The 15,323-nt window shown below is 39.2% G+C and overlaps 1 protein-coding gene across 2 annotated transcripts in view; it reads right to left on the bottom strand.

Moving 5' to 3' along the window:
- The window catches only part of atp9a (ATPase phospholipid transporting 9A), a 35,855-nt gene that overhangs the window by 16,146 nt on the left and 4,386 nt on the right, over nucleotides 1-15,323 (bottom strand). The window contains exons 3-16 of one of the 2 annotated variants that reach the window (XM_084069642.1): nucleotides 13,909-14,022; nucleotides 13,355-13,463; nucleotides 11,885-11,943; nucleotides 10,794-10,845; nucleotides 9,542-9,636; nucleotides 9,127-9,207; nucleotides 8,921-8,996; nucleotides 7,574-7,650; nucleotides 7,226-7,386; nucleotides 6,879-7,021; nucleotides 5,174-5,286; nucleotides 3,986-4,195; nucleotides 1,443-1,604; nucleotides 115-207 (exon numbers count right to left, since the gene is read on the bottom strand). In XM_084069642.1, coding sequence (XP_083925768.1) covers nucleotides 115-207; nucleotides 1,443-1,604; nucleotides 3,986-4,195; nucleotides 5,174-5,286; nucleotides 6,879-7,021; nucleotides 7,226-7,386; nucleotides 7,574-7,650; nucleotides 8,921-8,996; nucleotides 9,127-9,207; nucleotides 9,542-9,636; nucleotides 10,794-10,845; nucleotides 11,885-11,943; nucleotides 13,355-13,463; nucleotides 13,909-14,022 — 1,545 coding nt within the window. Of the gene's footprint in view, nucleotides 1-114; nucleotides 208-1,442; nucleotides 1,605-3,985; nucleotides 4,196-5,173; nucleotides 5,287-6,878; nucleotides 7,022-7,225; nucleotides 7,387-7,573; nucleotides 7,651-8,920; nucleotides 8,997-9,126; nucleotides 9,208-9,541; nucleotides 9,662-10,793; nucleotides 10,846-11,884; nucleotides 11,944-13,354; nucleotides 13,464-13,908; nucleotides 14,023-15,323 lie in introns of those variants that run through there. The other variant, XM_084069643.1, reaches the window with a different exon arrangement.

Raw genomic sequence — 15,323 nt, 5'->3', positions numbered from 1 at the left:
TTGAGAGGAGAGATGCAAACAGATTTTCAACGATATTAGTGACACAAACTGACAAAAGATACAAGGCCGTTTGAAATGTGGTTAAACTGAGTAATCAACACAGATCCTCATTACCTCCTCTTCCAGCCAATCATTATATTGGACAATCCCTGCCATCACCACGTCCGCTCCCTTCATATAGAACGTGATCTCTCCTGTCGATTCATCCTGGAAAACAATTCATTATCAATCACTGCACTAGTTCACTGTAATAATTGTATTGTCGCCGTCTGGTGTAAACCCTTGTCCAAAACTGTTACTTTTCAGGAAATGGAAAAAATAACCTGTGTTCCAATGATGGCAGTATAAATAAAAGGTTCCAATGTAGTTATTATTTTGTCATTTTTCATTGGTTAAATATTCATAAAACCACATACAGACGTAGCCATTTTCAACCTGGCATCCCTATTTGGGGTGTGTTATTATTGCCAAAATTAAAATGTTAAATGTTTGCGTGACATTGTCATACCACAAATATGGTGTTAATTTATGGGGGGGAAAAAAGAAAAAACATAAAAAGATTAAAGATGGAGATACAAGGTTTATGTATGTAACACAACAGTGACAATATGTCAATCTAACTATCCATAAACTTCCACTGTAGCCTAAACTCCACACCTGTATGAGCCAGAAGTGTATGAATCAGAATCAGTTTCATTGTCAAATCACAGGCTTGCTGATGTGTCATGATAATGTTTGTGTTGAAACCAGTTATATTTTTCCAAGTGACTGTCCTGATATTTAAATCTGATTTAATTTGTAATCTGTAATCTGCCGAATTGTCTTGTTTGTTCTTCTTTTCTGTTGTGTTTTTCTGTTGGGTCTTTTTTCTTTTTGTGTCTTTTATTTTAGTTTATTTGCTTAAAAATAATTGTACATTGTGAATTATCTGCAGAAAAGCAAATAAAAAAATCACAGTTTTGTAGGGGTCAATCAGTGGGTGAAATTAGTTTTCATGCATGCTGCATCATTTCATTGTTTTCAGGAAAGAACCTGAAACCAACTAAGACTGTTGCCTAAAGGGAAAACTTATTTTGGTATCCATAAGGGACAAAAAGATTTAAACTATTATCATGAGGAAGCAAGGTTTCAATCCCAGGCTTCCTGACGTTTAGCAGATCTCGCCAAGCCAACAAAAATAATGTTAGTCATCATCAGACTTAGTCAGAGTTCACTGGAAGTTGAGCTCTTTCTCAGATAAATCCATTTTTTGATTGTTTAAGATAGCATCCTTGGAGGAGTCCCAGGGTGTATGCCGGCAAACAACCAATGATCCCTAGTGACGGTTAGTTTACAGTCAAATAAAACAATCAATCTGAATGTTGGTGTTTAATGCATAACGCTCAACGGACATAACGTACATAATGAAAATCTAATCTTAATTGTGTAATCTCTGCACTCACTCGAACTATGATGCCCATCCTCTTACTCTCATAGGTGAAAGGGAATATCTGCAGGATGGTGAAGTTCAGGATTTGACCACTAGGGGTCCGTAGCTGCATGGAAGATTGGTCCCGTCCCACCAGTGTGAGGCCAACGCTCTCAGTCCACTGCACCAGAGACACCTACCAATCACAGCCCAAAGAGAAGGACCAGAGTTAGTGGAAGGTCACACAACAAAGACCTTGATTGACAATGTAGGGGAAATGATGGATAGGCCTAACAGCTAATATTGCTTTTTTTTGCTGATATAAAATAAAAATCAATACCATTACGGAAAGACTTAGCTTTTTGTATTGGGCACATCAAGCAAAGGATGCAGTCAAAATATAGATAAATGGAGTGTTTATTTTATTTATTTATTTTCAAGTTTGAACCGTTTTGTACCGTTTCATAAATTAGACAAGCGAAACACTCAAGGACACTACGGTCAGAGCAGTTTGTCCAAGAACACAGTAACCATTCAGCCTTAATCAATACCCAAGCATTTTCAGCACTCAAGCCTATTGATTGAAAAACTGGGAGAGATGAACATTTTTTAATTTTGATGAAAACACTGTTTTCCTGTCTTCTGCCTCGTCCCCTCTGAAGGTCACAACAGATGACATCCATTAGTGTATTGTTAGGGGGTGGATGCGAGGGAAGTGTGTATGTGTGTGCGTGCGCACACACACAGAGAGAGAGAGGGCAGACAGAATTGCCCAATAACTTCCAGACCGGGGATTAGAACAAGATCACAAACCCAATTCATCATGTCTTCCGAGACAGAATTCTAATGACATATGTCAGTGCACCCAGAGTACACAGATGGGGGTTAGGGTTAAGAGTTTTGAGAAGGGGGGGGCGGGGCAGGTTGGGGTCCAATTCTGATCCCAAATCAAAGAATTTGCAGCTCTGGAACCGCTTATTTAGGTGAACCATCCATGACCATCCAGTCTGACAATGCCTGGCAGAGTGCACTCTTAACGTCAGCATACGTCTGACTACCGTAATGCTTGTCATCCAAGTTGGGAAGTATGAGGATTGCGTCTTAGTCACAGTCTAGAAATATTCACCATGGAGGCATTTTATGAACTGGCCTCCACCGCAACACCACCACCTTGTAATACCAGTGCCTTGAATTGCAGCTGATTGCTACTGAGATGGATGATACTGCATATGGACGGCTTGAGTCATTACCACTATACTTGACAGATTTTCATGAAGAAAAAGTCAACGAAGCAAATGATTCAGATATCCCTTCTTTGTGAATCACCCTCGATCAGCATGATGGTCCTATTAATTATTACTTTAATTTAAGTATCTAAAATGTTCACATTTCTTCTCTCGTAATTTGCAAATATTGATACATGTAATCTAGTGCATTGTCATGAGACACAGCGGTCACACACAGCTGCAAGCAACCTTGCATCCATGCATCTTAGATCATGTTAGTGCAAGTTTGTGAAGGTTTTGGCTAGGGTACATCCTATACCAAAAACCATGTAAGCAACCGTCACTTGCATTGTGACCATGACAGTCACCACCAAAACCATGTCTATATTAAGACTTCCTGAAAGACATACAAAAGCAAACTGAAGTTCAGCTTAGATTACATCAAGCTCAAACAAGAGCGCAGTGAATAATAGAAAAGAGGAACTCACCAACCACAAATGCAAGTGACTAATTTTGCATTATTGATGATGAGAAAGTGATTCCTCAACAGTATTTTCATGGGAGTTTCATGAATAATATTAGCATAAACTTTCGCAGTATGCAATTTACATTCATGTTTTAGAGTCTAAAATTACATTCATGTTTTAGATTCTAAAATGTAGGCATATAGCTGACATTCTCAACCAGATTCATTATCAGTATCAGAATATCAGAACATCAGAATCAGCTTAAATCTAGAATGCCAACATTACAATTAACCAATATCAAGTGCAATTTTTCGAATGACCATAAAGCGACTGATGCAGTGAGCCTTATTAAAATATGTACCATCAAGGAGGAAATTCAATGGGGGGATAAGTGCAATGAGCTGGGGAGCACATTAAGGAAATCCGTATTTACACCGCAGGAAAGGGATCAAGTCGGATTCCACAGCCCACTTCCTAAAGTTCAAAGATTCATACTGATCAAGGACATAAAAGTGGAATGCCGTTTGTCTTCTCAAGGTTCCTGTTTAAGGGGAAAAAAGCAGCGAAGACACGCAGATAAGGATCACGACAGAGAAAAACGAATAAGTCTCCATCTCAAGATCGGAACTCTATTCTCCGATCATACTTCCAAGTGTTTGGCCTTGGGAAAATTAGCTCTTGTTGGTTTAATGGCGACTTTCCGACAACCCCTGCTTGAAATATTCTGTTGTGGGCGTGTTTACGCCATATGACAGATATACCATGATGACTCTATACAATCAGAGTATACAGTAGAATAGGAAACCTATCAGTCTAACCTGTCCGTAGTACAATAGATTAAAAATAACAAACGCCACTCTGCGTGACCGGCTCTGGCTGCATACCTCATCTGGACTGGCGGCCTGGTAGACCCTGCACGTGTCCTCATAATGCTGCTCCGCCTCAGCCTGGTCCGTCACACCATTAGACTCATACGCCGGCGTAACGTTGTGGACCAGAGCAATGGCCTTCACCGCCTCGTGGACCCTGCTGCTGATGGTCTTGCGAACCTTGGTGGCTGCTGGACCTCTGGAGGCTGGAAGGTCATGGGTGGGCTGAGAAGGATGACGATGACAGAAAGGACAAGAGCAGTCTGAGCGGAGGAGCGCAACAGCATTTATCTAATTCTAATGAGTGTACTCAGTTCAAGATTGTATTATTGTTGTCATGAACACACACAGCTGGTAGCAACACAGCAGACAGTGGAATTCTTGTACTTATAACTTCCTCAACATGTTGGTAAAAATAGAGCAAGACAAAACACAAAGTCTGAATAAAGTCAGATTATAAAATAGTAATAATAAATAGCAAAATAACACATTTAGTTAAAACAGTAAAAAAAAAAAAATCTTAAATTCTTTCTCAGATGAGCAGTTTTTCCACAGGATGAAGAACCACTTAGCTAACCATATCATTACTGTGGTAGTAGTAGCATGTAAACATAAACAGATGTGTGAAGAAAATGTGATCAATTAGCTTTTTTGCATGATGGCCCAGCTATTTTTGGAGTGTGTGTGTTCCAGGGGTTAATGGTGGCGTCATTAAAGCAGTGGGCGGCTGGTGCTTCGCTAGTGGGCTAATCCTGTTTCCTGCTTCGCTAACCCCTGGTGTCAAATGGACAAAGGGTGTCATCTGAGGTCAGGAAGCATTCAACCAAACAATAATCACAAACTAATATGTTTCTTAAAACAATGGCTCGGACTATTTTCTTTACCTTTTCCAAAGCATCTGAAATCAGGATATTTTCTCTGCCATTCTCTTCCTAAAACATTCCAGAATTTCTGAATCTTCAGCAGATTTCTGTTCTTGCCCAAAGGAGGTGTGGAGCAGTGGATGTTCATTAAGCCTGAGTTTTACCTAGTTGCGGTAACAAAAAGAATTGCCGCTCTACACGGTCACAAAGAATTGCAACGTGTTGCGAGCTTCGCAAGTAGATCTGCTATTTTCAGTGCACGAATATCCAGGGATTAAAACACCGTCTATGGTGATCATTCAGAATTCATAACCTAGTTAAATTCGTAACTCTTGTTTACCTGTGTGTATGCGCTGAAAACATGGCTCTGTACTTCATCCATTGAGTCCATTCCATATGCCACAGTACCAAGATGGAGGCGCCTGAACACCATCTCATTTTGTGTGAGAGTCCCTGTTAAATACAGTGTATAGGCAGATTCTTTATATAAATAATAGTGCAAAAGTCAAAAAGGAGATATTCACCTTAGGGAAAGAATGTATATCTTCTTCACAAAAATAATACCTGTTATAATCTGGAATATCCATATTTAAACATTTCAAAACTTTCCATAGCGTTTTGGAAAATGTATTTCAAGTACTTTTATGTTATCCACTTTCACAAGTTTCTTTTTCTTTGTAAACCGTAGCTTATATCTGTATATTTATGCTTTTAAATGCATTGTTTGTCTTCAAATTAGGGATGGACCGATATGGAAATTCTGGGCCAATACAGATGTTTAAAATAACAATTTGGCCGATAGCCCCTACCAATACCGACATTTGTTTATTTTGTTTTTGTTGTTATTTATTCCCCCTTTTGTGCCAAGGAAACAAATAAATCTTCATTATAAAACGCAACTGTTCCGAATCTGCAGCTTGGTAGGCTGCAGATAACACACCAACAAATTGACGTGTCACAACAACAAATAAACGACTACTGCATCGGTGAATGTCAACTTATTTGCTGATATGGCGATAGCAGTCAACGAGGTAAATATCATCCGATACGATATACGGGCCATACAGTATATCGGTACTTCAAATGCCTTTTTATGCCTTATATGTACAGTAAAGCAGGTATTATGCTAATAAATGTGGGATTTTTAAACATTAATCTTTACTGAAACGGTAAAGATTAATTAGATTACTGTGATTCCAGAAGGTGAGAATTTACCATGAAAAAGAAAAAGAAAAAAAGCTAGAAGCTTCTGTGCTACCTTATACATGCCCTTTGTAACCTCACACTCACTTTAAAAGCAGTTTCCGTCAGTATATCAAAATGACCTCAGGGGCCCCGCAGGGCCCCGCACATACATTAGGCTGATGTATGAGCCTGCACACCGCACTGCCCTTATTCGCGCTCTGGATGGGAAAATGGCTGATCATTTTATTGGGCAGGGTGGCTGTAAATCTGACAGGTAGTGCCTGTTGTTCATGAGGAAGTGTACTGCGGAAGGCGTGCTACTGTGTGTGTGTGTGTGTGTGTGTGTGTGTGTGTGTGTGTGTGTGTGTGTGTGTGTGTGTGTGTGTGTGTGTGTGTGTATGTATGTGTGTAAGCCTTCAGGGCTTTTTTGATTTAAGGATCCAATAAGAAGCATGTCTCTGAAAGTAGCACAGAGCAAGTCCCCCCAGGGAAGAAAAACACCCAGCTACTGGATATGGCCTCTCTCATTGCACTACTCCAACATTTTGGCTCCTTTTTTTTGCAATTTCAATGCTTCCTTGACCACACAGCCAAATACAAAAAAACAAACAAACAGTGGAGGTACATCTGTGGCCTACTGGCAGTGTGCACAAGAAATCGTATAGACAGCTAGACTCCTGCAGAGCCATGCCGCAAAAATATAGAAATATAAAAATGAAATATATAATTCAATTATTTGACTCATGAATGAGAAAGTACTATGTATGTGCTATGTCAGTTGTGTATGACGCTAGTGCTATAAAATCAGTCATCTCCAAAAACGGATTTGTGTTTATTGGTAAAATTCTCGACCATCTAACCTGTTTTGTCAGTGAGCAGGTAGGAGATGCGCCCCAGCTGTTCTGGTATGGTGCTGGCTCGAACCACTGTCCCTGGTATCTTGGAGTCTTTTCTTATCATCCAGCTGAAAACCATCTTTCCCATATCCAGGTTGACACGCAAACTAGATAAATAAGTAAATAGATCAGTCAATTAAGTCAAAACAAAATTGTATTCAATGTGAACCGTTTCCTTAATCTGAGAAATAAAACTGAAAATGGTTTGGTGTGAAAGGTGCTAACAACATCAAATGGGTTGTTTTACGTTATTGGGTCAAGATTATGTATGCCCGGTTATGCAACGTTTCCCTTTAAGAGATGAGTCCCACCTGATTGGCACAATGTTTGAGAACAGCAAAAGGAAGCGGAAAATCTGCAGGTACCAACGGCCGGCGAAGTGCTGAAGGGCCACCATAACGAGGGAGACCACCACCAGAGCGCCAAACAGGATCTTGGTTAAACAGTTCACTTCCAGGTCAAACAAACCCACCTATCACAGGCCACAAAGGTGGACATTCAGGGACAATTTTTTTATCAACACTCTCAACAACAGTTAATCAAACGTCATTGTCTCAATACAAGTTAAGTAAATGTACTTAATATCTATACTTCTCAGTCAGCTATATGAGGAATAATTGAAGGCAGGCCTTCAAATTGTGGTTCACACACAACCTCACCTTGTGCTTAGGGTTGGAGGTGTTCATAACACTTCGCAGCTCTTTGCCTGTATAAATCACCACCCCCACCACGGTGCCTGGAGAGAGAAAGAAATACAAATCACCTCAGGTTATAAGAGAACCCCCCCCCCCACCCCCCACCGTCTTGATAGGATGTTTCCCAGACTTACACTCTTGATGTGAAAGGATGTTTTCAAACGCAAAACGACAGTTGAAATATATGATACAGATTTGCAATTACTTAATGGCTAACATATGTTTCATAGGTCAAAGCGGAACCACTCTTCTATGAAGGAAGGATTCTTGTTTACAGTATTGATATTATAGATAGCTGGCCCTGTGACCCATGGTCAATTCTAAACAACCACATGTCTTAGAGAGCCTCTTTAATGTGAGCGGAGGATGTGTGTGTTTGACAATAGAAGTCATCAACTGGTAATTAGAAGCAGTGTCCACAGAACATTTTGTGAGCTGGCAGCGCCTGTCTGCCATACATTTTATGGTAAAAACACGCTAGTGCGCGCCTCTTACCAGCGCCCGAGCATCACGCTCTCATCGCCCAGCGTTTTGTGGCACAGCTTCAACTTTTGGAGAGGAGTGCTGCTCTTTTGATCCTCCTGGTTACGTCTGACAACCCGACGTTGAATGGTTACCACAACCATGAGAAGCCCATGTTTACCGTTGTTTCAGCTAAGCTATTTGAGCTAATAACGCAGATCATAGGACATTTGAGCACTACAATGGTTGATCTATTCAAACCCTGCACATGTCAATAAACGCTACGTGCAAGCGCTATAGACATGGACATGATATCCAAAGCGCCCCTATGCTCATAAAACACTTTCTGTGGACACAGTCCCCTAGAGTCAGAGCGATGTATTGGCCAGACTGACATATCGGTAATTATTTGACGACATCGGGATCAGCAATTATGCAGTCGACACGTTCCGATTTCTAACCACTGATGTCCCGATTTTGAGCATTTCAGTATAGGTTCAAAATAGCAGATCTACATGCTCGCGACACGTTGTCTTGTGACATGTTGTAAGGCCTGTAGAGTGGCTATTTTAGATGTATTTTTTAAAGTTATTTGTGCGTATTTTATTTATTTGTTTGATACCTTTGCTTATAAGTTCAATGTTCTCAAATATAAACTTAAATCAAATTAAAGTTTTTCAAATTGATAAGATTCATATAAATCTTGTTATTTTGACATATCGGTCAAACATTGGTAATCTGTGGTCTAGGAAAATCGGACCCAAAAATCTGTCTCTAGTGTGAAGGCTTCAAAGGTTGAGGGCAGGTCCTGATTACTTCCTCTTTACCACTGCTCAGTCAGATATTTACCAGAGGCGATGACAGTGCTGGCCCACAGCGTGTTTTCAATGCTCAGACTTTCATTGACTGGAGGGTCTCCATCTTCCTATAAAAGATAAGGCAACATACAAATAGACTGAGTGAGGGATCGTAGCACAACAACAAAATACTGTCAAAAATAAAAGGTAGCAATGAAATAGGGATATTTCATCTGTCTGAGTACAGTCAGAACTCACCCTGGTGAAAGTACCAATAAAATTGTGGATATCGATGTTTGGTTCCTCAGCATACACATAAGATCTGATCTGGAGAAGATCCTGTGAGGCAATGATAACGTGAATTAGTAACATGTCCTTTGTGATGCATATGCAGTTTATAATGCATTATAGGTATATTTATAATGCATTATAGACATTGGCTTCATAGACAGTGTTACCAAAGTTATAGTAAACATAACAGTACTAGGGTTGAACTCAACAAAGAAATTCTTAGAATTGTTTGTGTCGATTTGTTGATATAGAAGAACAGAAAGAAAAAAACAACAACCTTGCTTCTGAATTATTCGGTTATAAGTTGGTTATTTTTTCTTAATATCAGTTTCGATATATTTTTGGTTCATTGCCCAGCCCTGTTCTGTATGTTGGGACTCACTGCTGCAGTGGGCAGTCTCTGCGTGCAGGCCACTGGGAGGCGTAGTTTCCAGTCTGTCTCTCCATCCAGCTGGTCAGTCCGCAGGAAACAAGAGCCTGAAAGAAGAGAGAAGGGCAACAGCTGCTACTGATGTGAGATGTGAACACATCACCTCTAGGGGGCACTGCTACATTATCTTGTAGCTCAGGGTAGAGCAGTCACAATCCATGGAATTTGCATTATAGATAAGGGATACCCCTAGTAATATTCTACCTATACAACATGCTAATGAGTTAGCAACCAACTTTTGTCATGTTGTTTTGATATGCATACATGCTTTAAAATACATTGTAGCAGTAGTTTCTTGGCAAACAAATAACCTAACTTGTACAATGTAGTCACAAATGACTAGGCTCTAACTATGAATGGCTCTCAGCTGCATGCTACTGTTGGGATCAAGTTGGGAGTAAAAAGTAGAGAGGAATCCAGCCTTGCCCATCCCCCACCACCAGTCTGCATGCTTCATCCTGCCCACAACTCCCAGTCCTGGCCTAAACTCTTCATAATTGACCTAATGGCCTCCACATGGAAGAGAGATAACCAAGCACTATTTCCAGTAAAACAAAGCTGTTGTTTTTCTTCCCCCAACAGGAAGAGGTAACGACAACAGGCATCAAGCTGCCACCTGATTGAAAAGCTAGAAGTCTTAAGCAAAGCAACCGGGAATGTAAGATGGAGATTCTTTTGTTTGTTTGTTTTGCTGCGCCTGTTTGTTGTGAGAGGTTGTTATTTCGGATTGGACATGAGTGCATTTTGTATATGTGCAAATGAACACTGCAATGCGCTTCACTACATTCGTGTCTTCGCCAACAAATCTTGTTCTGATCCACATTTGTTTATTCCAATGAGGCATCTTGGCCTGATGGTCTGCCGTTTTCTCTTTGCATTCTATATTTAGTTTTACCTGCCTTGATTTTACTTTTCATTATCTTATAATTTGAAAGACAAAATTAGCCTCACTACATGGCACAGACGAAAAGAAAAGAAAGGGCCAATGTTCCTCTGACCACACCCATCATCACCATCACACTACACACCACACTTTGAGCGATAACTTAGTACTGGACCCAATTACAATTTAGACATTGTAGGACTTCCTGTCCTGGCTCAGGGCTAATCCCTGCACCTCAGCGCCTTTTTAAACAGACATTTCCCCCAGCCAGCCCAACTAGCCTGTTGTGGAGATCTGGATGAATGACCAGCAGATGTTTACCATTTCTTTCAGAAGTCCTTAAAAAGATCATGTCAGCAGGAACGCGTTGGTTCTACGTAGAAAGACAGAAAGAAAAACATGACTTCAGTATGACATCCTGGTCCTGCACTTTGCCTCCTTTTCTGCTCTTTAACTGAAGAAAGCAGGGAAGCAGGACTTTGAGCTTTTCATGTGCCACTTTACCTGCATGCAGCCAGTCAAAATAATAAGCTCTCCTGCAAATCATCCTGCCATGGCCTGAACAGGACCCTGACCAGGTTTTACACTCTGCCTGACCCAGTCCCTCAGCTACAAAAGCTACATAGAATTATTGGAAGATGAATACCCCATCCGATTCATCTTGACAGATTTCCAAACATTGGACTGGGCATGGATTATTGTTAAGTGGTCGATGGTCTTAATAAAGATGTATTATGGCTCTTGAGTTGAGGTAATTTGCAAAAAACCTCTGGGCTTTTGTTTTGTCTTGACATTCATTTTAAGCTCTATGGGTGCAGGGGCTTCCATATCTTATCATTTTAATTCAGCAAACTCTGAATCACTCACTCATGTGAGTGAAATGTGTGGAGCAGTAACATGTGTGACCTTTCCTTCAGCTGTGTTGAAGTGAGTGATTCCGAAAGAAGTCCCCAGTTGGAAACTGAAGACAAGACTCACATCTCATATTTCATGTACAAAGACTTTAGAGAATCCCGTCTACAAGATAGCAAGGACACAGATAGCTGAAGCCAAATGCCACCAAAGGTGGGCTTAATTACATCTTTTAAACAATTGAATACTGTTCTCTTAAGTTAAAAAAAATAAAAAATAAATCGTTTCAATAAATGGTACTTCATTTAATTTGTGTTGGGGATCCAATTATAGGCATATAACTTTGTGTCAGTTGTGTATGCATTGAATTTGACAGACCGAAGCTAAGCATTGATCACAAGATTACAAAATCTTTACTAACTCCTTTCACCGCAGTCACCAGTCCAGCACAGAAGATTAACAAAGCATTCATTATGCTTTGTCATATAAATGGAAACTTTAAGATTTATAGATGTGACTGAGGCAACATTTCACAAATATACACTATGCAACATACAAACCTTTTCTATAATTATAAGGTCTCCGACTTGGATCCCACTGCTTTTAACCTTCACGGTGCCTGAAAGATATAATATTAAAGTGAATGCTATAGAGTGTAGTTTTGATTGATATTCTATGCATTTCACTGGGTGAAGGCAAGTTGAAGAATAGAAACATCTGACATTCTACGTTATCAATCACTCAGTGGGCATTCCAATCTGATTTTGAGTGAATGCAGACAGACAAGTACAAAGTAAGAATCTAAACCATCCATGTAAAGGTTCAACGTGGATTTTATGACTGTGAAACATCCTGTTACCATTAATGTCATTCAGACAACGTTAACCACTTTCAAACTGGCATCAGAATTTGGCATGTCATTGTAGGTGGAAATGTTCACTTTAAAAAAAAAAAGTGATCTATAGCAGATCACAAACTCACAATGCATCGCAGTGCAATGCGCTGAGAACTTGCAGATTGGCTATTTTCATTATTTTGAACTAGGGCTTAACACACAAACACTATACTCTCTCACTTCCCATGGCCATGCAAAATGCATTTTGTTTTCTACTCATCTCCTCTTGGTAACAAAGCAGAGTGAGCTGTTGTTCAACATGCCCCTCCAGTCACCCCTTTGAAATTTGGGAAAGTAATTTTCCATGCAGATTTGAAAGAATGCTGGGGGAGTTGAGCCTTTTCTCTCATTCCATTTGGAATGAGCAGGCAAAATTGTTTGGCAGGGGTCACTGGCCCATGACCTCTGCTGTGACCTCTGGGTTTTGCATATGCAAGACATTAAAGCACATTAATATTGCTATGCATTAGCTTCACAAAACTTCCCATAGTATTCTGTTCCACTAACAAAATAAATTAAAAGATGTTAGGGACCTGGAAATAACAGAATTGTTATAATTAATTTGAGCTGAGATGAGGCATGCCAATACACTCCAAACTAATCAAACAAAAGATCGCACAATATATGATTGAAAACTAAATGTATAGATGGCAGGCTATCATGAATGAAAAAGTACTACAAGTTACACCTATGCATCTAGTGTAATTTATTAATTATGGTTGTGATACTGTAGCTTCATCAAAACATTATGCAAACTAGATTCTCACCTTCCTCATAACAGATATCACAGCCGTTTTACCTCACAGAGTTTCTATAAACCACAGACCCCCGTGCACCGGGGGCCACTATCATGGAGGCAACCAGTCATTGTGTTTATGGGTAAAACAAGCTGCCACATCAAAGGGGCAAAGTGATGGAAACCACAAGAGGTCTCCTGCTTTTTATTGCTAGTAGCACTTTATTCCAAGCCCTCTCATGTACACTTTTACATTTCTGCTTTCAATTACTCCACATTTCCCCTAGCCCCTATAAGTTTTAACAGGACCAACTTCCTACAGTTAATAGATACTAATGCTGAAAGAAAACAAAACACCACGTTTCAGATACTAAGGGAATTCAGGTGTCATATTCTTACCTCTTGTGGAAAGCTTGCTATAAATCTGGGAATTCACTTCTTTATCTCGGATGTAACATCTTATCTCTTCAACTGCCTCTCTTATAATCGTAATAGTCAAGACAATGCCCTAGAGAAATTAAAACAACTATTAATTACATTTTTCTAAATTATGCATTTTCTTCAAAATCAGTTTTCCTTAAAATGGCACAGTAACAAACCTGTTGCTATACTGTTTTATTAAAATACTACAGTGTGCTATACTAAATGTTTGCACACTCAGCCAACACCTGAGTATTTCATTATAGTGGGAAATTAATACCGTAATCAACAAAACTATTTTAATATATTTGTCTATGAATTGAATACCAAGGCCCTCATTGGAAACAAGTCCGCAAGGACTTTTATGAACGGACCTGTTAGACAAAGTATTTTAAATGTAAATGTGTTGTTTTACATTTTTTGCCTAATAAAATATTCAATCAATCAATCAAAAATAAAACATCATTCTAAAATATAATTCTTTAACGTTTCACAGTAGTTACACAAAACAGTGTTTGTGACATATAGCATACCAAAGGGACCCAGTAAGTGTAGAGGGCACCCAACCGAAGCTCGTTGACAAACTGTGAGCAGGCCAAGAGCAAAAAGTACAGGTTGAAGAAGTACTTGAACTGATTGTACAGCACCTGTGAACACACAAAAGCAATGATATTTAATAGAAACACAGAATTAACTGAGTTTGATTTCTTAAAGCATGCAAGTCAAATTTTCAGTGCTAATTTAACTCACAACTACAAATCTCTGAATTGCAAATGGCTAAATTAACAGAGACGATTTTACTGTGTACACTACAGTATATTAGAAGAGACCGAAGTCAACCAAAGCATGGCATACATTATATATTCCTCACTTGAAGTTCCTTCAGTAAATTGTCAGATTCCATAAAATGCAGATATTGATACAAAAAGTCTTAATATACTTATATGGCCCAGCATGCAAACAGCAAAAACAATTTACACCAAAGTTATTAATAATTTAACTGTCATGCTACATTGCAACTGAAATTAATTAGAACTGAGGTGCAAGATTATTATGAAGGGAATGCTTATGCGTTCTCACACTGCAGCTACTGCAGGTGATTTTCCAAACTCTTCGACTTAACAAGCTGGAAGTAAAGGATAAGCAGATACGTATGTCCACCAAACAGATAGACGTACACATTAAGTGCAATATATTATCTGACATTTAAACTGAAAGGAGATTCTTGATATTCATTTAAATAAATTAAAGCATTGCAATTTGCAATGCAAAATGCCATGGTCACTTGTCTCTTTGTTTCTCCCAAACAAATCTGAGCTACTTTTAATGTCTGACTTCATATACAAAAAAGCCTCTCAAGATTCTAAGAGTAGTCAATGTGGAAAACAAATGCATTATGTAAAGCATGTTCAGTCAATCTGCTTGGTAATCTAGCTCTGTCCAAGTTATTTCCAAACCTGTAGCTTATATGAGATCTACAACCTCGGTCACACTTTGAACTTTCATGCATTTTTTTGGGATGGGCTAATAGTGATGTTATGACAACTCAGGCCAGCACGTGTTCAACAGCACATTGCCTAAAAATGGGTGTCTAAAATATGTGTGCATCGCTTATGATTTATTTTCACAATTCAATTTAGAAAACAATATCATTTGAAGTTGTGACATTTTCTCTGCAAGAAAAAGAAAGAAAAAAACAACGACAACTTGGCTTGAAAACTAAACGTATTAATGAATGTAATTGACACTATTGGTTTCCTATGTTGAACCGGTTTAGCCTGCAGTACTTACAGTTCAGAGGAAGTCATAGTTTGTGTTTTTAAATCAGACATATTTTGCCCAACACAGTTTTGTTTCATGATCATTCATCTGCTTAAAGAATCACAAACATTTGAGAGATCCTCAGATGCTGCTCTTTTGGCTATCCCTAGGTCATCAAAAAAAGTCT

Source organism: Gymnoscopelus microlampas (assembly GCF_963454915.1).
Source record: "Gymnoscopelus microlampas genome assembly, chromosome: 10".
Taxonomy (NCBI): domain Eukaryota; kingdom Metazoa; phylum Chordata; class Actinopteri; order Myctophiformes; family Myctophidae; genus Gymnoscopelus; species Gymnoscopelus microlampas.
Note: the sequence above shows the minus strand (reverse complement) of the source record. Positions and strands in the feature narration are given on the sequence as shown.